The sequence below is a fragment of the Pelophylax lessonae genome, assembly GCF_965119305.1.
Source record: "Pelophylax lessonae genome assembly, chromosome: 13".
NCBI classification, from domain to species: Eukaryota; Metazoa; Chordata; class Amphibia; order Anura; family Ranidae; genus Pelophylax; species Pelophylax lessonae.
The window spans coordinates 109345432-109367973 of record NC_138780.1 but is presented as its reverse complement, the minus strand read 5'-3'; the positions used below and the strand labels follow the sequence as shown (position 1 = coordinate 109367973).

Below are 22542 nucleotides of genomic sequence, written 5' to 3'. Positions count from 1 at the left end.
CATTTTATGGAGACCGGATCTCTGCAGGTCAGTATAAATCACTGCAACAATAATGATTTTGTAATTTCATGTTAGTAATGTTAGCCACTCACCTTACATGTACCATTCCCTGCTTGGCCCTCCCACACCTCTGGGGCCATAGCAGCAACATAGGAAGTTAAGGCTATAGTTATTTATTTTCCTAATCTTCACTCTCTTCTCTATCATAAACCTCAACAAAATAAGTTGTCAAAATTAATTATATTTGAAAGATTGACATTTTAAATTTTTTTTACAAATGTTTCGGTATAATAGCATACTGAGGTTTAAAGCGGTAGTATACTCCGCTTTTTAACTTTTACCTACAGGTAAGCCTATAATAAGGCTTACCTGTAGGTAAAATGAATATCTCCTAAACCTACACGGTTTAGGAGACATTCACCCTGCATGCAGCCATTGACACCAGCGGCACATGTGCTCTGAAGGTCCGGCGTATCTTGCCGGACCTTCAGAGCTCCTTGCCGGAAAGTGAACTCCCGCGCGCATGCGTGGGAGTGACATCGCGGCTCCGGCTACTCACAGCGCCGGAGCCGCCGAACCCGGAAGAGACACCGAGGGAACAGGTCAGCTCCCTCAGCGGGTGTCTGGGCGACCGTATGGGGGCTTCATTCCAAGGGAAGTATTTCATAATGTGCTAGTATGCAATGCTTACTAGCACATTATGTCATTGTCCTGCAGGTTTTTGGGTTTTTTTTGGGAATACAACCGCTTTAATGTAACCAATATGAAAGGAATACAAAGAACAAAAAGTGGTCTTATATAGTAGGCACCATAATGTGCCCAATGATACATGCAATAGGCACACCCCCTTCCCCTCTCACAATGCAGTGGTCTGTTATTAGCCCCATCTATGTCACATGGGAGTCTGTAGGCATGCGTGTGGGAGGCCCCTTGGTGTCATGTACATCGCAGAGCTTCTAACCCTGCATTGTATGTGCGGCGATGAGCTTGTGACTGCAGACCAAAGCGCCTTAGAGAGGGGGCTTTGCAGGACCAGTCACACAGCAGGAACCTTGCTGAAATTTATTTTCAATGTACCTTAAACTAAATGAAAATTTAACCTTTGAAGTAATCGGGGGGTTCACTGCAAGGGTAGGTTTTGTCCAGTTCCCAGAGTTCAGCTATAAAAATGTTTAAATGTTCTATATACCATAGCAAATCTTCATTTTTTGAGTTTAGTTCCTCTTTAAGGAGTTAAAGCAACCATTCCTGCACTTCAGCTGCTGACAGTTACTTGAGATTATTCTGATTTTAACAGACATTACAAAGAGCCATATATGAAGAGTGAAGACTTTATTGCAATTATTTCTAATATACAATGCTGATACTATACAGTAGTCAACCATCTCTACAGGCAGGCACAGGTTCACTTAAGGAAAGGAGAACTGATTTTCTCTGCGTCTTAACACTGACAGTGTTTGGCAGTAACCAATTGGTTAAACTTCCTCTTAAGGACGCAAAGAAAAAAAAGAACACAAGAAAAGATACCGTTCCCCTAATTTAACAGAAAGCAGAAGTCTATATTTTTTATTATCTATGACAACATAATGTTATAAATCCAGCTGTTTCCCATTCACAGGTCTATAAATAATAAACATGCTGCCAGTCAGTGGGGCTCTGGAGCAGCAGATAGGACGCCACGCTGGATCACAGCAAAGGCGGCTCACTCATTTGGTTCTGCTTATTCCTCTTCTTCACCAGAGAAATGTGGAACAGACTTCTTGGCTACAACATTGTCCAGTCTCTGTCCCTGCAGGTATGGATTCACCATCTGGAAGTGGGAACAGTGGGTGGTGAGAGGGAAAATAGAAAACACAGTTTAGACTACGTAGATGTTAGGCTTATGATAATATTGTATCTAAATATATAAGATAACAAATATCCAAGAATCCTCAAATAAGTTTCAGAAACAGATATTTCAAGGAGGGGGGGCACATACTAACCCAATAAAAAGTAATGCAGAAGATGTGAGCATTGTTTGTAGATATTAACAAGACAAAAGATAACAAATGATTCTGGGTATTAGATAAAGTAATCATGTGCGCAGATGTTTCCCAGCATACTGGAAAATGTATATTTGTCTCAAAAGTGGCCAATTTTCTCTGGGTTTGGTTTCCAGAGTCAGGGAGAAGATTGCAGTGGGTTTTGGCAGAGCAGTGGCTCCTGTGATGAGAAGATCTCCTAAAAAAAACTCCCTTTAAAGTATCCTTATGGCAGTAGGTGCATAATGTACCCATAAAGAAAAAAATGTATATTTATACTTACCTTATCCCAGAGATGTATAGTAACTAAGTAGAACTACTTCACTACTGTACTTAAGTACCGAAAGGCGGTATCTGTACTTTCCTAGAGTAGAATTGTTTTCTCCTACTTCCACTTTTACTTCACTACATTTTTTCGATGATTTCAATACTTCTACTCCGATATTTTTTTTTTGTGCTGCATAGTTACTCGTTACATTTAAAAAAATTACCACTGCCAGAACAGTAGATGGCAGGTTTCATGAAGCTCAAAACATGTGTATTATCAGCGCATACGAAAATAAATGCTACTGTATGCATAAATAAAAGCTGCATTTGAAATAATAAAAAACAATATGATGTTCAAACTTTTGACTTCTTTCTTTAATAACTACATAACACAGTACTTGTACTTTTACTTTCAGTACTTGAGTAGCAATTTTTTTTCAAAACTACTGGTACTTTTACTTTCAGTACTTGAGTAGTAAAATTTAAAAAAAAAAACTACTTGCAATACTTAAGTACAAAAAATGTTGAATACTTTAGTACTTCTACTCAAGTCACTTTTTGATTGAGCACTTCCACTTCTACTCAAGTCACTTTTTGATCGAGCACTTGTACTTTTACTCAAGTATGGGTTTCGAGTACTTTATACAACTGCCTTATCCCGACCTTTCACCTGCAGTGCCTGAGTGAGAAGGCATCACACTCCACTTGATGAGATCCTGGGGATTACACAGCAGCCAAAATCCCAGAATAGGACATTCTTGCAATAGACTTGAGTGTCTTCTTGCAAGATTTGGCCTGCTCTGCATACCCCAGAAATTTTCCTCGAAGGACAGTGATGAAAGCAGGGTTAAGTATAAATCTAACTTTTTACATTTACAGATACCTCTTACATCAGCTTTTTAGAGAGGGACGGGGTCCAGACATTATATGGGGTGCTTGTGTTGTACCACAGGATCCACTTTAAGCTGCCTATACATGCAGACAATTTTCTAGCAATTTCACCTGTTTTGAACAGGATTTCGACTGCAGTAATGTTTGATTGGATCAAAGCAATCCACAAACACCCATTAATAAAAACAAATACATAACCTGTTAGGAGTCGATCACCATGATTTGTTTGATTATTTTTTTGATTGAAAGCAGGTTGGAAGAGATTGAGATTACATTATTTCCATTATTTCCCATGCTTTCCATTTAGGTTGCTTTCCCTGATCAGTGTTGCCAGCTATAGCCTGTGGCACTAACTGTTCGGGAAAAACCCAACAGGCTGGTTGTACACAAGTCAATCCATCGACTGACTTATGTACAACCAGCATGTCTATATACCTTGTTTACCCCGAAAATAAGCCCGGATCTTATATTAATTTGAGGTACAAAAATGCATTAGGGCTTATTTTCGGGGGATGTCTTATTTGTCCCCTGTCTTCTCTCCCCCTTTCCCTCCCCATCAGCAAAGGAGTCAACATCCCTGTAATCTCCAAAATAAACTAAGTCCTTGTAAAATCATTTAATCTGCTCTATAAATGGATTATATAATGTCCAGTGTGTGTATTTATGTAATGTTATAGAAAATACCTTATTTACAGCGTTGCTGGGCGCTCGCATGACCCGCTGGAGCTCTTCTTTCCCACTCCGAGCACTGACGAGGCAGATGCCAGGATCCCCGCTGACATCAGCCCTGCTCTGAGCACTGCAGGGGGAGGGGCCATTCATGTGGGAGGAGGAGAGCACCAGCGGGTCACACGAGCGCCCAGTGGCGCTGAAAATAAGGTATTATCATGTTCCATATAGCCGGGAGGAGGAGGACTGAACATTATATAATACTTTTACAGCACAGATTACATGATTTTACAAGGATTTTGACTAGGGCTTATTTTTGGGGAAACATGGTATGGATCAAAATTTGTCTGGTCCCTACTGAACCGGCAGAATTCTGATCCAAGTATGGCCAGCTTTAGAGCGCAGCCCTATGCCACAAAGGGCTTCTGATAACATATTTGTACTGTATGTGACCCAGTTATTCTAATATAATGCTACCAACAATATTTTTTATGGTATTTCAGTGATCGTAGAGGGTCCCAGTGCAATATGTGTGAAGATTGTGGTGAAGCCATATTATTAAAGCTGAGCTTTGGGAAAGCAACTTAATACACAGAAGATACACTATACTGTCAAAAGAATTGGGACACCTGCCTTTACACGCACATGAACTCTAATGGCATCCCAGTCTTAGTCCGTAGGATTCAATATTGAGTTGGCCCACCCTTTGCACCTTTGCAGCTATAACAGCTTCAACTCTTCTGGGAAGTCTGTCCGCAAGGTTTAGGAGTGTGTCTATGGGAATGTTTGACCAATCTTCCTAAAGTGCATTTGTGAGGTCAGACCCTGAGGTGGACGAGAAGGCTTGGCTTGCAGTCTTTGCCCTAATTTATCCCAAAGGTGTTCTATCAAGTTGAAGTTAGGACTGTGTGCAAAGCAAGATCCATAAAGACATGGATGAGCGAGTTTGGGGTAGAGGAACTTGACTGGCCTGCACAGAGTCCTGACTTCAACCTGATAGAACATCTTTGGGATGACTTAGTGCGGAGACTGTGAGCCAGGCCTTCTTGTCCACATCAGTGCCTGACCTCACAATTTTACATGTAATTACTGCTGGCAGTATTCATTGTGTTCTTCCAGCTGGGAAGGCTCGCCGAACCCCTCACCTCCTTCTGGCAGAACACAATAGCGCTGTGGGAAGCATTCCCCATCAACACTGGGGGGGGGGGGGGGGATCAAGCGCTATTCTTTCCTTCCACCCATTGTGGAAGGAAAGAAAATGAAGTCATCTAAGGACTGCTTTATAGATTCTGTCCCTCCCCACCCACAAATGGACAGTGAAAGGAAAAGCAGCACATTTAAAGCACATCTTTATGTCTCTCTCATTCTATCAGCATGATTCTTGTTAGCAGATGTGGCACAACTGATTGGCTAATGTACAGCTTCTCCCCTTCATAGCCTGTTCTGCTGTACAGGGACTAAAAGATTGATACCAAGTCAAATTCAGGTACTTCCAATGCTTGCATCTAAAATACATTTCATGGAATAATAATACAGAACTACAAAAATTGTGTCCTTCAGAATAATAAAAAATAGAAAAATATATCCTCTAGGTCTAGGACCTTACATCAGATATTTGACACTATTAACCAGTTCAGCTCTTTGGGCTTACTATGTATGTCCAAAGAGTTAACCTTTGATAAGAAGCTGATGGCTGTGCAAGTTTTTTCGATCTGGCCACTTTCACACAGCCGGCCGCGCGGTGCCCACCTCCCCCTCCCGCTGGCAGCCCACCCATCCCGTAGTTACTGGGCTGTTCCGTGCTTACTAATGCCCAGGAACACATCCGTCGGCAGGAGGAGAGAGACTGCAGTGAGACCGAGGTAAATCTATGCCTCGATCTCAGATGCAAACAATAAAACAGAAAGGGATGTCACTTCCGGTTTCATATGCACACTTTCCATGCCAGTACAGCCTGGGGACACATCTAACCAAGCCAGTCTGTGCTTGGTTAGATGGAGTGAAGGACAGAGGTGACATTGGGGTCTATTAGACCCCTAATGTCTGCAAAAAGAGTACCTGTCATCTGCCCAATGCTACCAAAATAAATGAATAAAATAAAAAAAGTAAAAAGAAAATAAAATGATAATAAAATATATTAAAATAAAAACAATTTGCCAAAACCCCCTGTTGCCCCACATATCTGTGCAAATGCAGCCCAGGGTGTATGAAAAAACATGACATATCGCCGCCAACGTCAGAGTGAAATAAAGTATTCTAGTACAAGTGCTCCTAGTTAGCTCTAAATTGAAAGCATTAAAGCTGTAATGGCTTCTGAAAGAGACACCTATGTCGATTTTTGGGCACAATAGTTTTTCGCGATACGGTGGGCGCACGCAATTTTAAAACATGGAATGTTAGGTTTCTATTTACTCGATGGAACCTCATCTTTTATATTTTAACCATATATGGGTATTATATGGCATGGTTTTTCACTAAAATGTATTTTATTAAATTTTTCCCATAACATTAGCTATTAATAAATAGTTGTGCAAATTTCACGTAAAACAAAAATTTGCAAATATCACCTTTCTACAGGGCTTCTGCATTCAGAAAATATATCATTGTTTATGTAATTTCATTGCCAAAAATTTGGATTTTTACATGTATGCGACAAAGAAAAAAAATTGCTCTGGAGCGGAACTGGTTAGGAAAGGTGCATGTGATAAGTGTCAGTTGCCATTGGCCCCATTTTAAGAAATTGCACCACAAATATTAATTTTGAACTGGCGAACGAGGGGCCACATCATCACCCCAAGAGCTACATTAGTGTCTTTGAAGCTAAAAAAAAGTACTTTTCTTAAAATATTGTTTTTTTTGTCTGTTCCCTACTTCTGTGAGGGTGGAGCTGTCAATGAATTATAGTGCAACAGTTCTATATATTATATTGTTACTAAAAGTATTATATGGGTACTGAAAGCACTACAACCATTTGCATTTTTTTTCACTGCTGGTGTAGATAATATTGCAAAAAAAGTCTGTACTTAGCAATTGTATAATACGTGAATGCAAATTTACAGTGCTGTACCCTTCTGAATATAAAAGGACCATGTCACGAAGAATTCCTTGTATGGTAGAAAATTCCTGGCAAACATATTGATCTTTATCAGTACTAGCATACCAGTGCTTATACAGTAGATTAATGTAAAATAGAGTATTTGACTTTTTTTAAAGGGTAATTTTTATTCACATAGTTATTAGTTATACAAGAAGCAAAGGCACAAATATACACAGTCATGTATACTATATAGTATATATAAAGGAAAAAAAAATCTTCAGTTCACAGCACAATGTATTAAATGACATTTGTGAATCATTGTCCACTACAAATATTGTAACCAGAGCAGGTAATGCGGCTTGTACATCGCATGAAGAAAAAAGAAGAGAGATAAAGAACATATACTAATGATAAGCAGACATCATAAATCACATGTACGTGGTGGCAATCAGCATATAAGCAATACTGCATAAGTGTGAACTCCAATAAGTTGAGAGTGAAAGGACCTTCATAGCACGTGACATGAGAGTTTACTCATAATACAATCAGTTTTAAGGTGTTAATACACATTAAATATATTGTTCCACTATAGCAATGGAAATTGTTGACATCCACCATGACCACATTTTTTTAAATTTCTTTGGGCAACATCTAGACTAATTTTTCACAGGGGTAAGGCCTTGTTTTTTAAGATCTATCCAGAATTGCATGGTGGAAGGATTTACCTCTTTCCATTTCAGAGACAAAGCTTTTTTTTTTTTTTTGCAAAAAGAATAAAAAAACTGTTTGATGTTTTCTGTGAACCACGCAGCTCCTCTTCAGAAAAATCTACTAAAAGACATTGGGTGGGGGTACAAATATCTGGAAGAGACAGCTTCTCCTCCATAAACCTAGTAATATCGAACCAAAAATGTCTCATTTGCAGACATGCCAAAACCATATGGAAGAAACCCCCAGTCATAATGACACCATGGACATTCTGGAGAAGACATTTATCCCATTTTAAATAATCTGCTAGGAGTATAGTAAACGTGATGCAAATATTTGAGTTGGATCAATTTATCTCCAGATGAAATAACTGTTGAAATTTGGTTTTCTATTTTACCAAATATCATCATCTAGTGAGGGCATATTCCTTTGCCACTGGGCCTTTTTTTTTTCTCCATCCTCAAGGAGGACGATGTTAATGAAGCGAAGTAATACAGACCAGTTAGGAGTGATCTTTCCCAATCAAACAATTCTAAAGCTGATGCTGATGTAAGAGAAAACTTCTTGGGCACTCATCAAATTCTCTTGAAGAAAAACACACGTGATGTGAACTCAAGCACTAAAGAGTACAATTAACTATAACAAAGGACATATGTACTGTATATATTGATGCCTATTTGGTTTTTATCGGTCTTTGCTAAAAGTAAAGAAAAAAAATGTTTCTAATGTATAATATATAACAAAGCAAAACAGCCATGGTTGATTAGGATCTTGGAATTAGCAAGGTAAATATTAGTAAAATGTAAATATTTTCTTGCAAATCATGGCATAAGGCTTTGTGCATTAGATGTTTAAAATAACCAGGATGTATTAGAAAAAAATCATTGTTCCAGAAAAGGCTTGTAAGTCTAACCCAGAAAAAAAGACATTGGTTTGTAAAAGAATAGTTTTCACTAACAGCTTTGCTATGTCATTGTTGGATTCCTAAGTACTTAAACAATTTGATTATTCACAAAGTGCTAACAAAAAGATAAATCTTTAATTTGCTCTGCATTTCTGCCCTCGGTAAGTATAGAATATACTGTGACTGCATAAGACACAAATGATAGGAAAGTTTACACTACATCATGGTCCATCTAGCTGACCGCATTGAAAAAAAAGCATAAATGGTCTGTTAACACTATGTTAATGCTCCATGATAATTTACTAAACTAGTTACACCTACAGTGTATGCACTGTATAGCCAAAACATTTTATTTAGTTTTGGATAGATTAGGAAAAGTAAAACCTATACCAGGTGTTTTTTTTACCTATGTCACATTGGCAAGCTTTCTCTTAGCTTCTTGTCCCAGAAATGCAAAAGAAAGTAAGCCTCTACAAACCGAGGGGTGTTCCCCTCCTAAATATTTGTCACAAAAATAGTTGTCCTCATTAGGGATGATCGAACGGTTCGGGTCGACCATTGGTTCGACCCGAACATTGACTGTTCGAGGTTCGGCCGAATTCCAAACTTTTTGCTGAAAAAGTTCGGAATTCGGCAACCAGAACTGACCAAAATGCAATGGGACAGGAACTGGACTTTAAAAGCCCGTGATTGGACCAGAACCAGTAAAAGCCAATTGAGGGGGCAGGAGAATGCTAGGAATGTGATTGGAGTGACTAGGGGGTCCAGAGGCCAATCATTAGTGAATACGCCCCCCAGTATATAGGATAGCCCTGCCAAATCTCTACCATTTTAATACAGGGCTGTGGAAGAGAGTGGAAGCATTTCTGTTACTTCTGCTTCAAAGTGTCATTTAGCAATTATTAGTGTGAGGAAAGGGATATCTAGTGTAGTTAGGGTACTATTTTCCACTATAGTTAGATTTAATAATCTAGTTCACATCATAGGTTGAACTGGATGGACTGATGTCTTTTTTCAACCTCACTAACTATGTAACTATGTAGTTTCTGTAGGGAAAGTGTTAAGTGTAAGGGGATCGTATGTGTATAAATACATAGAAGTGTGTGTTTATATATACCCCTATACAGAAGTTCAGATGTTATGCCTGTCTCCAAAGACCCCCAAAAAATGCCCAAAAAAAACGCCTGCAACAACACACCTGGGCGGTTTTTTTTTTGGCGCAGGCGTTTTTTTTGGGCATTTTTTGGGGGTCTTTGGAGGCAGGCAAAACATCTGAAATTCTTTATAGGGGTATATATACACACACACTTATATGTATTTATACACATACACATATATAGGTGTGATAGGAGCGGAGACATATGCCTGTTAATTATTTCATTAGCGCAAGCATAGGTTTCTGCTGCTTTCACACCTATATATGTGTATGTGTATATATACATACGTGTGTGTGTGTATATACCCCTACACAGAAGTTCTGATGTTATGCCTGCCTCCAAAGACCCCCCCCCCCCCCCAAAATGCCCAAACGCCTGCTACAAAACCGACAAGGTGTAAAAATAGCGGAGCCACTATCCTGTTCTATTGCAATTCTAATACAAACAAACTTTTTTTTCTGGTTCTGGACATGCTACAGTGCTATATACCCCCAGTCATACCCCCAGACACTAAATCCAAAGAAATCTCTTTTTTTTTTTAAATAATTTTTTCAATAATTGGCTCTCTATCAAAAATGACAATTTTTAAGAACTTTTTTTTGTGTGATTAATAGTCCCTGGGGCATGACCCAGAACCCTAGGCACTTTTTAGGGGCATTTATTGGGTTTTAGGGCTTCAAAATTGTGATTTACCGAAGTTCGGGTCCCATTGATTTCAATGGGGTTCTGAAATCCGGGCCGAACTTTCGGGAAGTTTGGGTGTTCTGTCGAACCGAACTTTTCAAAAGTTCGTTAATCCCTAGTCCTCATTGGATAATTAATCCTCACTTCCTGTTCTGGTGACAACAATCCATTTTTGGTTCCTCATACCTCTCTGTTTCAGTAACAGTGGTCAAAAAGACATGGTGGGTTTTTTTATGACAGAAAGAACCCTAATGGGATCCCCCAATCAGAAGACAATAGCACAGAGGGGAGATTTCTGTACTAACATCGCATAGTAGTGTGTACCAGGCTTAAGGCACTGTCTGACCTAAAAGCATTAACGTCCACCAGCTGGTAGACACACACCCTACAGGAGATTGGTGGTCATATGATTGCTTGGAAGAAGATAAAAAAAAAAAAACGGAAAAGGTTTTTTCACTGAGATTTCTTGCTAACTGTATGCAGCATATATAAGAGCAGTGGAGAGGCAACATGGATTATTTTAGCCTTTCCTTCTACAATAGTTTGGCTACATAAAACATTAAGCACATTTTGCTCAGTTTCAGAAATAAGTGTAAATTGTATTACCCTCTTCTTCCTCTGGGATGTCCCTTTAATCTTCTCCAACAATAACTTCTTATTCTGTATAACAAGTAAAAAAATAGCACATTACTAAATTATACAAGGGTGAACACAAAAATAATTAATTCAATAATGCAAAGATTAATCCCATCCAAAAAATGCCATACCATCCTCCCAGGTACTGTTCTGCCCATTCTGATTTTGGCAAACACAGGAGTCACGACTCTTCCCTGTGACTTTTCCATTCAAAACAGTGAAGGAAAGCAATTACCATGTTTGGTTTTAATTTGTTCTTCATAAAGAAGATTTTAGGAAAAATAGCGTGACTGGCAAAGGTGTCAGACCAAACACCATCCAATAATAAATTCTAGTTTTACTTTATTACCGAACTGTGTATTATGTTGTTATGAATAATTTAAATACAAATGCCAGCCCTAGAAAAGGGGAAATTAATGCAACCAGTTCATGAGACTGTGGATGTTTTTTGGGCCATTAAGGTGAAAAGAGCACTGAGTCACTGGTTAGATGTGTCTGTAGTCTTAAAAAGATTTAGAAATGTCTAGCTTACTGTCAAACAATTAAGTATGGTTTACAAGCTTCCAGGAACAGTTCACAATTTCAACAGGAAGAAGTATTGCAGTTATTAATAAATTAGATAACAAATTTCAGAACAAAAATCTAAGTAATGTAACTTATTACACAATTTCTATGACAAGAACACTGTACTAGACAGTAAGCAGACAGGATGGAATTTATATATCCTGCCCCCTAGGCCAACTGTCACCCCATCTTACCCCAGTGGATTAGTTAGATTTCGTATCACATTAACAAGATCAGATATCTTACCCACAATGCTCGCTCTGGCAATACAATTTAAAACAGACAACTAGAGCATTGGTGCTTATTGGCACCCTACTCTGCCAGTAATCTGGCTGTTGCAGAACTCAGAAGGACCCAGAATGTACACAGTACACTATTCCACCAACAAAAATGCATGAATTGCACAGGGGCAGCAACAAAAAAAGACCAGGCTAGATGGCATTGGTGGTTATCTGGAAATGTATTTTTATACATAAGAATACGGTGCTGACCTTCATTTATGTGTTGTGGGGATAATGGTTTGCCACCCTTGGCAGTCCTACCACCTTAGGTCACCACTTATGTTGAAATTTGTCCTCTGAAGTAGAGGTTTATTAAATACATTACAGATTTAAAATTATGCAGTTGCCCTGAAGTCATACAGTGTATTACAAAAGGCAAAGAGTTTCTCTGTAATGATATGCAGAGATCCAAGTATTGGTACTGCTTGTTACACTACTAAATAATGCAAACACTGGAAGAATAAATGAAAACCCCAATGCATGGAATTGTAGGCCACACTCCCGCATAATCTCACTTAACTTAACTAGAATAACTGACCCCAGTTTTGGCAAAGAAAAGGCAGCGGCACTCTTTATTGGTTTAAATAAATAAATTAAATCATAACAATTACTTGAATAGTTGAATCATTCAATTCAATTGAATCATCAATACTTGCTTGTAAAAACACTCAAACTGAAATAACTTATAATTGCTCAGTTATAAAACAACTCGAGCAACAATAAACATAAAATACCATACGAAATACAATGTCCCCCCTAGTATACTAGGGTGACCCAACCACACAAAGGTGCACACGACAAAGGGAGGGGGGGCGGGGAACTTTCTTCTTTGTGCTCTTCGGTGCAAAAGGAAGCACCCCAGCCCAAACCAAGCTTATAAAGCCTCTGCCCCAGCTTACTAGAACCTTCCCTGCACACCGATTGGCCGATACCTGCTGTATGCTCAGGTAAAATTAATCTCCTACTAGCCTAAACCTGTAAACCTATACCCCTATGCTTACCTGACAGAACTGCTAATGGTGGCCACAATCCCACACAAGTGGCCACATAATGTGCCCCCTTTTATATGGAATTGTAGGCCACACTCCCGCATAATCTCACTTAACTTAACTAGAATAATAACACTGACCCCAGTTTTGGCAAAGAAAAGGCCGCGGCACTCTTTATTGGTTTAAATAAATAAATTAAATCATAACAATTACTTGAATAGTTGAATCATTCAATTCAATTGAATCATCAATACTTGCTTGTAAAAACACTCAAACTGAAATAACTTATAATTGCTCAGTTATAAAACAACTCGAGCAACAATAAACATAAAATACCATACGAAATACAATGTCCCCACCAGCCGGGCTTGAGCAACAAGGACGGCCCTACCCCACCACCGCGGCCCTTTCAATGCTACACTGCAGCCCTAGATTCAAAATATCAATCCCCACATCTGAAAGGTGAATGCCATCCTGGCGATAGAGCCCCTGGATGCCACCCTCCAGATCCACATGCCTATAGGACAAGCTGCCAATAGACGGCATAAACTTTTCCATTGCCCTATTTACCCTTTTCCTCATCTTCTCCATGACTTTCCTCTGCGATGAGGAAAGCCAAGGAAGCCGAGGAACTATTTCAGAAAATACCACCACTGTCCCTGGAGACGAGAGGGAAAATAAATGCAAATCTCTCTTAATCTTAAATAGTAAGTCCAAAGTTTTAACATTACCAAGGTCATTACCCCCTGCGTGAATAACCACGATGGACGGAAGAGGCCAAACTTGGAACAATCTAGACAAATGAAAGTACAGCTGGTGCCACTGCAAGCCTCTAATTCCTTTCCAAAATAATTTAAACTCCGGAGGTAGTGCTAAATTTGTACTGTAAATACGCTGTGAAGCTCTTTTCCTCACCCAAAAAATTAATGAGTGGCCCAAGATCCAGACTGTTCGCTGAAAACCTGAAGGATTCAAACAAGTTAGTCCTTACATACACTTTAAAACATTTGGATTTCCACCTTCCCATACTTTGTATTACCCTGTCTGAAAATCCCCTTCTAGCTGCCTCTGATGCTGCCCCTATCCTGAATGAATGTGAGGAAAACCTAAAAATTTTTAAGCCCAGCCGCTCTAAACATTTCCATAAAACAAAATCGAATTGATATTTTGTGAGTGGAGTGGAATCCATGTGGACCAAAAAAACGCCCACCACCAACCGGTCTTACTTCCAAAAATTGATTGACCATGCCCAACGGGCAAACACCCTGATTATGCGGATCCTTAATAGTAATTGCCACACCTCTCCCCAGAGTGTCCGACTTTGAGCGACGTAATCAAATCTGGACATCTTCCCTGCCTACCACTACCTGATCATATAAAAGGCCTCCCTCAGTCTTCTTTGACAAAGGTAGCAGCTCAGAGATGCGGAGCGCCTCAAAAAAGGTCAATACAAAAGCCATTCTGAACAACAGTGCTTCATAGTCAGAATTACACACTAATGAGGTCATACCGCAGATATCACTCCAGAACCAGACATTCCTCCGGTCGACCCTCCATCTTGCCCTTTGCCTCCATGAAAGCCAATCAACTCCTCCAGGCAGCAGAATAACTCGCCCATGTTCTCGGGGCCACTGATCCCTCGATCGACCTCTCGACTAAATCCCAACAACTGTCCAAACTCGGCTCGGAATCTCGGTACCTTTTTCGTCCGCATCCGGCAGCAGCTGGCGAAGACGGTCCATCTGAAACCGAGATAGAGCATCGGCCAGATTATTCAAGACACCCGGTGTGTGTTTCGCCTTAAGCCATACATTGAGCTGTAAACACAAAAGGACAATCCTCCTGAGCACTCTAATCACACAAATGGACTTGGATGAGAGGCAGTTCACCGCGAACAAGACCCCTTTGTTGTCAGTTTCCACCAGAATCCTTCTATTCACGAAACATGCACCCCACAGTTCCAACGCCACTAAGATCGGGAACAGCTCCAACAAAACCACGTTTTTTGTCAGCTTTCCACTTTTCCATGACTCCGGCCATCCTGCACAACACCAATGCGTCTGCCATATGGCCCCAAAGCCTCTAGAGCCCGCTGCATCTATAAACAAATGAAAGTCAGGGGCAAAAATGAAATCCTCCTGAAAAAATGAACGACCATTATACACCTTGAGAAATTCCGCCCAAACAGCCAAATCCTCCCGAATGTCACTAGTCAATCTGATGTGGGAAAAGGGGGCCTTCAAGCCCGAAGTAGACAAGTAAAGGCGCCTTGAAAACACCCTACCCATGGGCATAATTCTGCATGAAACGCTAACAAACCCAAGAAAGACTGCATCTCCTTCAATAGGACCTTCCTCCTCGACAAACAACAGCACCAGAGATTTCAGCTTTGCCACCTTATCCACAGGTAAACAGAACTCCAAACGATCTGTATCAATGTGAATGCCCATAAAAAATATTTTTGTAGTATTCAGGCAAGTTTTTTCCTCCGCCAGAGGAACCCCAAAATCTTCCGCCACTCCCCTAAAGATTTGCAACAAACTAATACAATCCACAGAATCTGGTGGGCCCACGAACAAAAAATCGTCCAGGTAATGCAAAACTCCCACAGTACCCGACTTAGCCGCTACCACCCAGTGCAAAAAAGAAGAGAACGCCTCAAAGTAGGCACATGACACAGAACATCTCATAGGGAGGCTTTTGTCAAAGAAGTACATACCTTCCAGCTTAAAGCCCAAAGAATTAAATGCCACAGGTGATATAGGCAAAAGACGAAACGCGGACTTTATGTCCGCCTTCGCTAACAATGCCCCTTGGCCAAACAGCCTTATCTTAGCAATGGCTTCTTCAAATGTGGCATATGACACTGAAGACAAATCTCCATCAATGTCATTCAGTGAGCTTCCTTTCGGGTAAGAGAGGTGGTGTATGACACGGAATTAATTCAGCTCTTTTTTGGGGACCACTCCAAGTTTAGAAACACGAAAACTATCAAAAGGCGGATGCTCAAAAGGACCTGCCACCCTACCCAGCTTCATTTCCTATAAAAATCTTGTCCCTAACTACCTGTGGGAAGTTTTCCACCGACTTCAGATTGCCAACCTCTGTACATCCTTTCCTTACAAATGGGGGCAAAGGGAAACCCTTCTCAAAACCTTCAATGAGAAAACTGGCCCTCTCCCTGTTTGGGTATCTGTCCAACCACGGAAGCATTCTTTCCAGCCTCACAAGCGTGCAGGCTTTTTGGAAAAAATATCCTTTGGAACTTGCCCCGACCCTACCGTAGCATTTTTTCTAAAGCACTTACTCACTGGATGTGGGCCAGAGCAAAATGAACATTCGTGCTTATAACGGCAAGCCGCATTCCAACGACTGACTTTCGTTGAATGCGAAACAACAACCTTTGCGATAAGCTGCATTTTGAGTGTTCACCACCGGCTGCCTAGCAGGATTCTGCCTCTGCGGGGACATCAAGTTCAGCCAAAGGCCGACATCCTTCATACCCCATCTTAAAGAGGGGTGGACTGACAGCTTCTGAGATTTGTCGTAATAGTACCAGCCCAGCCCCCCAAAGCTCTTGTAAGCTTCCAAGATATAATCGAGGTGCCGAAATAGGCCCCCACACCCCTCAGGGTGCTTCTCAGCCATCACCCCCGCAAATATACAAAACGCCTGCAACCAGTTATGGAATGACCTAGGGGCCCCCCTGCGCTGCTCCTCATCCTGTTTGTCGTCTCTTTTATCAGTCCTAACCGACAGCTCCTTATGGGCAGGTAACAGTGATAAGTCGACAAACTCGCCCTTCCATATTTTTTCCTTAACCCCAACACTCAAGTGGTAGCCCAGAGGTGACATCTCTCATGGCATCGCGCCCTTCATACACACCTCAGGCACACCTCTACCTCCCAGCAATGGTGCATGCACGGACAAAACATTATTTTCCTTAGATAAACTTTGACTAATATTACTATGAGCGAAATCACCACCATAAGGAATGGAGACAGTAGATACTGCAGGTGAGAAATTAAGTTCACAGCTTGGCTGCTGCTGAACAGACACAACAGGCTTAACAGGCACAGGAGAAACAGCAGGGGAGACACGAGAAAAAGATTGCACCAAAGAAGATAAAGAGTTAATTAATATAGACTCTGTACATTGCACAACTCACCAGCTGCTGGGGGGAGAACAAGCTGCTGCTCAGCTTCCTCCAGCAGCACACTGGCAGATGCTCCTGTTGTCTCATGCTGCGCTGTAGCCACTCCCACAGCAGGTGTTCTTGAAACTACAGGGATAATTCTCTGTGGAGATGGCAGACGCCCTCTCTCCCTCTCTGGGTCTGCCTGGCAGTTTTCAGCTCGCCCTCCGCCGCCCCTTCTTGGAGACAGGGAGGCTCGTCTTCTTCTTTTAGATGCTTGGCGCATGTGCGCCTGGGACGTCTTCACCACCATGACAATGCATGGCGGCTCGCCTGCAGGTACACACGCCGGCTTCTCAGGCGTCTTCTCTCTCTCTGCAGGCGCTTCTGCCTGTGAAGGAGCAGGGTGAACTTCAACCGCAACTTGCTCTGTAATTCCAGACAGAAAGACAATGCCGCAGCCAGGCTTCTCCCCCCGCACTCTCTGCCTTCTCAATCAGCTGCTTCAACAAGGCCTCCATGACAGCAGGTAAGAAAAAAACCTCCTGGACTACTTCTGCTCAACTTTCTTCTTTGCGCTCTTCGGTGCAAAAGGAAGCACCCCAGCCCAAACCAAGCTTATGAAGCCTCTGCCCCAGCTTACTAGAACCTTCCCTGCACACCGATTGGCCGATACCTGCTGTATGCTCAGGTAAAATTAACCTCCTACTAGCCTAAACCTGTAAACCTATACCCCTATGCTTACCTGACATAACTGCTAATGGTGGCCACAATCCCACACAAGTGGCCACATAATGTGCCCCCTTTTATATTACTTTGGAAAATGGAAGACTCGGAAACAACTATAACATGAAAAACCCCTTTACAACATTGTGAAAAATGAATGCATATAAAATGTACACCATTTAACCTACAGCTACATCACCTACATAGCAGATAAAACTGCATTTCCAGATAAAAAACAACATATTAACTGAGCACCTCCAAAGGGTGGCTCCACTACTGAAATAAGACATGATTTCTAATTAGTTTCATGAGAATTCCCTTTTGGTAATGGTGTTCACTAACCACCTTCACAAGAGTAAAGAAAGCTAATGATTTACTTTATGTGTGTAGCCATGAGATTGATACTGAATCCCATTGTTGTCCCAATTCTTATACCACATTTCAGATAGATCCACAATGTATTTTTTTTTACAGAAGTTCTTTCTGCAAGTGAGAAACTTTAGCAGCCCAGTTCCAACAATCAGTGGTAATCTAGAGAAGATGGTTGAGGGGGTGGGGGGTCCATTAGGGCAATTATATATTTGAGCATTAGTTCCTAAAGCTGGCCATACAATACATTTGATGACTCGATAAATGTAGTTCGAAAGTACTTCAACATTTCTGATTTTAACATTAGATTTTGGAATTATTGTAGTTTTCTGAATTAAAACCCACATTCACTTATCGAAATGTTTGTTTAGGAAGAATTTTCCATCTTGCACCTTGATTTGACCCCACTAATAATTAGAAAGTCAATAGATGTTCTTAAAACAAAAAAGTTAAGTGAAATTCTACTACTGCATGGCCGACTTTAGTAAAGGGAGTAGGTAATGTACTAGACCAGTGATGGCGAACCTTGGAACCCCAGATGTTTTGGAACTACATTTCCCATGATGCATAAATACACTGCAGAGTGCATAAACATCATGGGAAATGTAGTTCCAAAACATCTGGGGTGCCAAGGTTAACCATCACTGCACTAGACGGTGTGAGACGTCTTGGTAGATTGTAGCGTACATCACAACTTTTTGCAATATGGAAGAGGAGCGACCCTTCAGCATGCCATGCCCTTGCCACACTCTTAAGTCATTATTTAAACATTTCAAATGGACTAGAACAGACGCACCATCAGAAATATCACTAGGTAATATGCAAATTACAATATTGCGAGCAATAATGCACCCACAACATCAGTAATGAAGAGGATACTGCAAAAAAACAGCAATCAATTAAAGAGACCTTGTCACCAGACATTTTTGGGCATGTTATATACCTGTAAAAGCTTCCCCTCTGTAGACATCCAAAAGCCCTGAGCAATGGAACTGCTGAGTGTGATGTCAGCAGTCACAGGAGGCTCAGAGCTGTGAATTAAGTGACACATATAATATTCCCCTTCACTCCTTCCCCAGAAGATACAGTGGGGATTGAAAGTTTGCGCACCCCAGGTAAAAATTTGAATTTATGTGCATAAGAGAAGCCAAGGAAAGATGGAAAAATCTCCAAAAGGCATCAAATTACAGATTAGACATTCTTATAATAGTTCAGCAAAAGTTAGAATTTATTTCCATCATTTACACTTTCAAAATTACAGAAAACAAAAAAAATGGCGTCTGCAAAAGTTTGGGCACCCTGCAGAATTTATAGCATGCACTGCCCCCTTTGCAAGGCCGAGACCTGCCAGTGTCATGGATTGTTTTCAATCATTGTCTGGGAAGACCAGGTGATGTCAATCTCAAAGGTTTTAAATGCCCAGACTCATCTGACCTTGCCCCAACAATCAGCACCATGGGATCTTCTAAGCAGTTGTCTAGAAAACTGAAACTGAAAATAGTTGATGCTCACAAAGCTGGAGAAGGCTATAAGAAGATAGCAAAGTTTTTTTAGATGTCAATATCCTCTGTTCGGAATGTAATTAAGAAATGACAGTCATCAGGAACAGTGAAAGTTAAAGCAAGATCTGGAAGACCAAGAAAAATATCAGACAGAACAGCTCGCAGTATTGTGAGAAAAAATTCAAAACCCACGTTTGACTGCACGATCCCTCCAGAAAGATCTGGCAGACACTGGAATTGTGGTACACTATTCCACTATAAAGAGATACTTGTACAAATATGGTCTTCATGGAAGAGTCATCAGAAGAAAACCTCTTCTACGTCCTCACCACAAAAATCAGTGTTTGAACTTTGAAAATGAACATATAGACAAGCCTGATGCATTTTGGAAACAAGTTCTGTGGACCGATGAGGTTAAAATTTAACTTTTTGGCCGGAATGCGCAAAGGTACGTTTGGAGAAGAGGGGACACAGAATTTAATGAAAAGAACCTCTGTCCAACTGTTAAGCATGGGGGTGGATCAATCATGCTTTGGGGTTGTATTGCAGCCATTGGCACAGGGAACATATCACGAGTAGAAGGAAAAATTGATTCAATAAAATTTCAGCAAATTTTGGATGGTAACTTGATGCAATCTGTGACAAACCTGAAGTTAAAGAGAGGATGGCTTCTACAAATAAATAATGATCCTAAACACACCTCGAAATCCACGGGGGATTACATCAAGAGGAGTAAACTGAAGGTTTTGCCATGGCCTTCACAATCTCCTGATCTCAACATAATTGAAAATCTATGGATAGACCTTAAAAGAGCAGTGTGTGACAGACAGCCCAGAAATCTCAAAGAACTGGAAGACTTTTGTAAGGAAGAATGGGCAAAGATACCTCAAAAAAGAATTGAAAGACTCTTGGCTGGCTACAAAAAGCGTTTACAAGCTGTGATACTTGCCAAAGGGGGCAGTACAAGATATTAACTCTGCAGGGTGCCCAAACTTTTGCAGACCCCATTTTTTTGTTTTCTGTTATTTTGAAAGTGTAAATGATGGAAATAAAATCTAACTTTTGTTGACATATTATAAGAATGTCTAATCTGTAATTTGATGCCTTTTGGAGATTTTTCCATCTTTCCTTGGCTTCTTTATGCACATTAATACAAATTTTTACCTGGGGTGCCCAAACTTTCGATCCCCACTGTACATGAAAGGTAATCTAGGGCGATGAAGGGAGGGGCAGAGGAGCTGGTGCAGCACACTATCTTAAGAGAGGAAGTCTATGATGATCAATGGAGGGAGGAGACAATTTTTTAGAAATCATTTTACCTTTTTTAAGTTGCTAACAGGTTCACTTTATAGTGAACTGGTAATTTCTCTTTACCATGTACAGTGGCCCCAGATCCATAAAGTTGACACCTCCAGGACCAGTGTGCATTGGGCCTTGCCCCCCCCCCCCCCTACATAACCCTATCACTGTATTGACAGACCGTAGTCTGCCAACCTACCACTATGCACTCCCTCTACATCGATTACTAAACAAATGCCAGGAAGTTTTGTGGCAACCTATAAATGAAATGCATGTAGCATCTAGAGGACAGTTTCTCCTACTTCTCAGCAATATGGCAACTAAACTTTCAGGGACCACAAGGGCTGTTCCATTTTATTAAAATATACTGCGTGATTCTGATTAGGAGAGGACAAGGAACCAGCCCATGTCTTTGATAGCTAATAGAAACAATATACAACTGATGTATGTTTAAATAGTTTAATAGCAGTATTTTATCAGGCAAATGGATTTCAGATATTAATTGACAGAGTGTTTTGATGATAGAATTTTCTCTCATTATACCCAAGAGAACAGAATGATCTGGAGACAGTCACACTGATCTCATCGCTCATGTTGTGTCTGATCTCGATCTCGGTCTAAATCTGGGGATACTTTCAATAATTTAGGACCATTAGAAGGGGCTCAAAACAATTTTCCTTTTAAAGATACAAGTATTTTTCTCCTTAGGGATTCCGATCTTTGCAATGCTCTCTGTCATGTCTGGACTGGAAGATTATTGCATAGAAACTAGTAGAAAAATAAGCTCCACACAAGGAATAAATAGAACATTGACATTTATTCTTTTTCAATAAGTAACTGTTACATACTTTTAAGTTATGTTGTGACTATGTGGGGGATTAGTGCTGTGCTTTATTAATTCTAATATTTGTAAAATGCATTTTCATCCACTTAAATCCCAGAGCCCTTTTCTCCCTATACCCCCAGTAAGTACAGGATCATTTTCTTTGTTATAGAGATGTCTTCCTTTCTTGCCTTATACCTTTTATAGCTACCGCCAACATACTGTAAATTATCATTGGGACAGATTGGATTTTAAATAGTTATCAGATTTAAATGTAATAAAATAAAAAAATTAAAAGAAAATTGCATTTTCCTGTAATTTCTTCCACAGATAGTTTACAAAACTTGTTCAACCCCAAATAGCTACCACAAAATACATATGACAATGGTTTTCTTATTACAAGGATATCACATATTGTGTAGGGTTTACATAACGCAGCAGAATGAGAATGCTCACAGTGAATGGCTGAGGTTTATTTAAGAACATCTTTTCCCTCCTGGTGAGACATCATAATGCATGCAGAAAAAAAATTCTTACAATGTTAGCGTAACAATACGGCTGCATTCACAGCATTGCACTGTGGAAACACAACATTAGTGAAGGAGGCCCATTGAAACGTGTAGCCACGCCCACTACTCATCCAGGAGATCCCCTGCAACACACGGTGCCTATTTACAAAGCTCTAGTCTGTCCTCTAGCAGCAGCTATTCATCCATCGGACAGTGCTGCTTTCCAGGACTACAAGTGTGAATTCAGAGAGGTGCCCATGCTGGCAGGGTTGAGCAAATGCTTTTTCTATTTTCATTTTGTGAGAGGCCAGTTTGCATTTGATTTGAACATTAAAGACTTTAAAGTGTTACTATAACCAAGGACCCTGCAT

At 40.5% G+C, this 22542-nt stretch overlaps 1 protein-coding gene across 1 annotated transcript in view; it reads right to left on the bottom strand.

Annotated features, from left to right (window-relative positions):
* Positions 1-1317: 1317 nt before the first annotated feature.
* Positions 1318-22542, bottom strand: part of SCG5 (secretogranin V) — an 89010-nt gene continuing 67785 nt past the window's right edge. Inside the window, exons 5-6 of the mRNA XM_082275490.1 lie at positions 10945-10998; positions 1318-1810 (exon numbers count right to left, since the gene is read on the bottom strand). Of these exons, the coding sequence (XP_082131616.1) occupies positions 1721-1810; positions 10945-10998 (144 nt within the window). The 3' untranslated portion in view covers positions 1318-1720. The remainder of the gene's footprint in view (positions 1811-10944; positions 10999-22542) is intronic.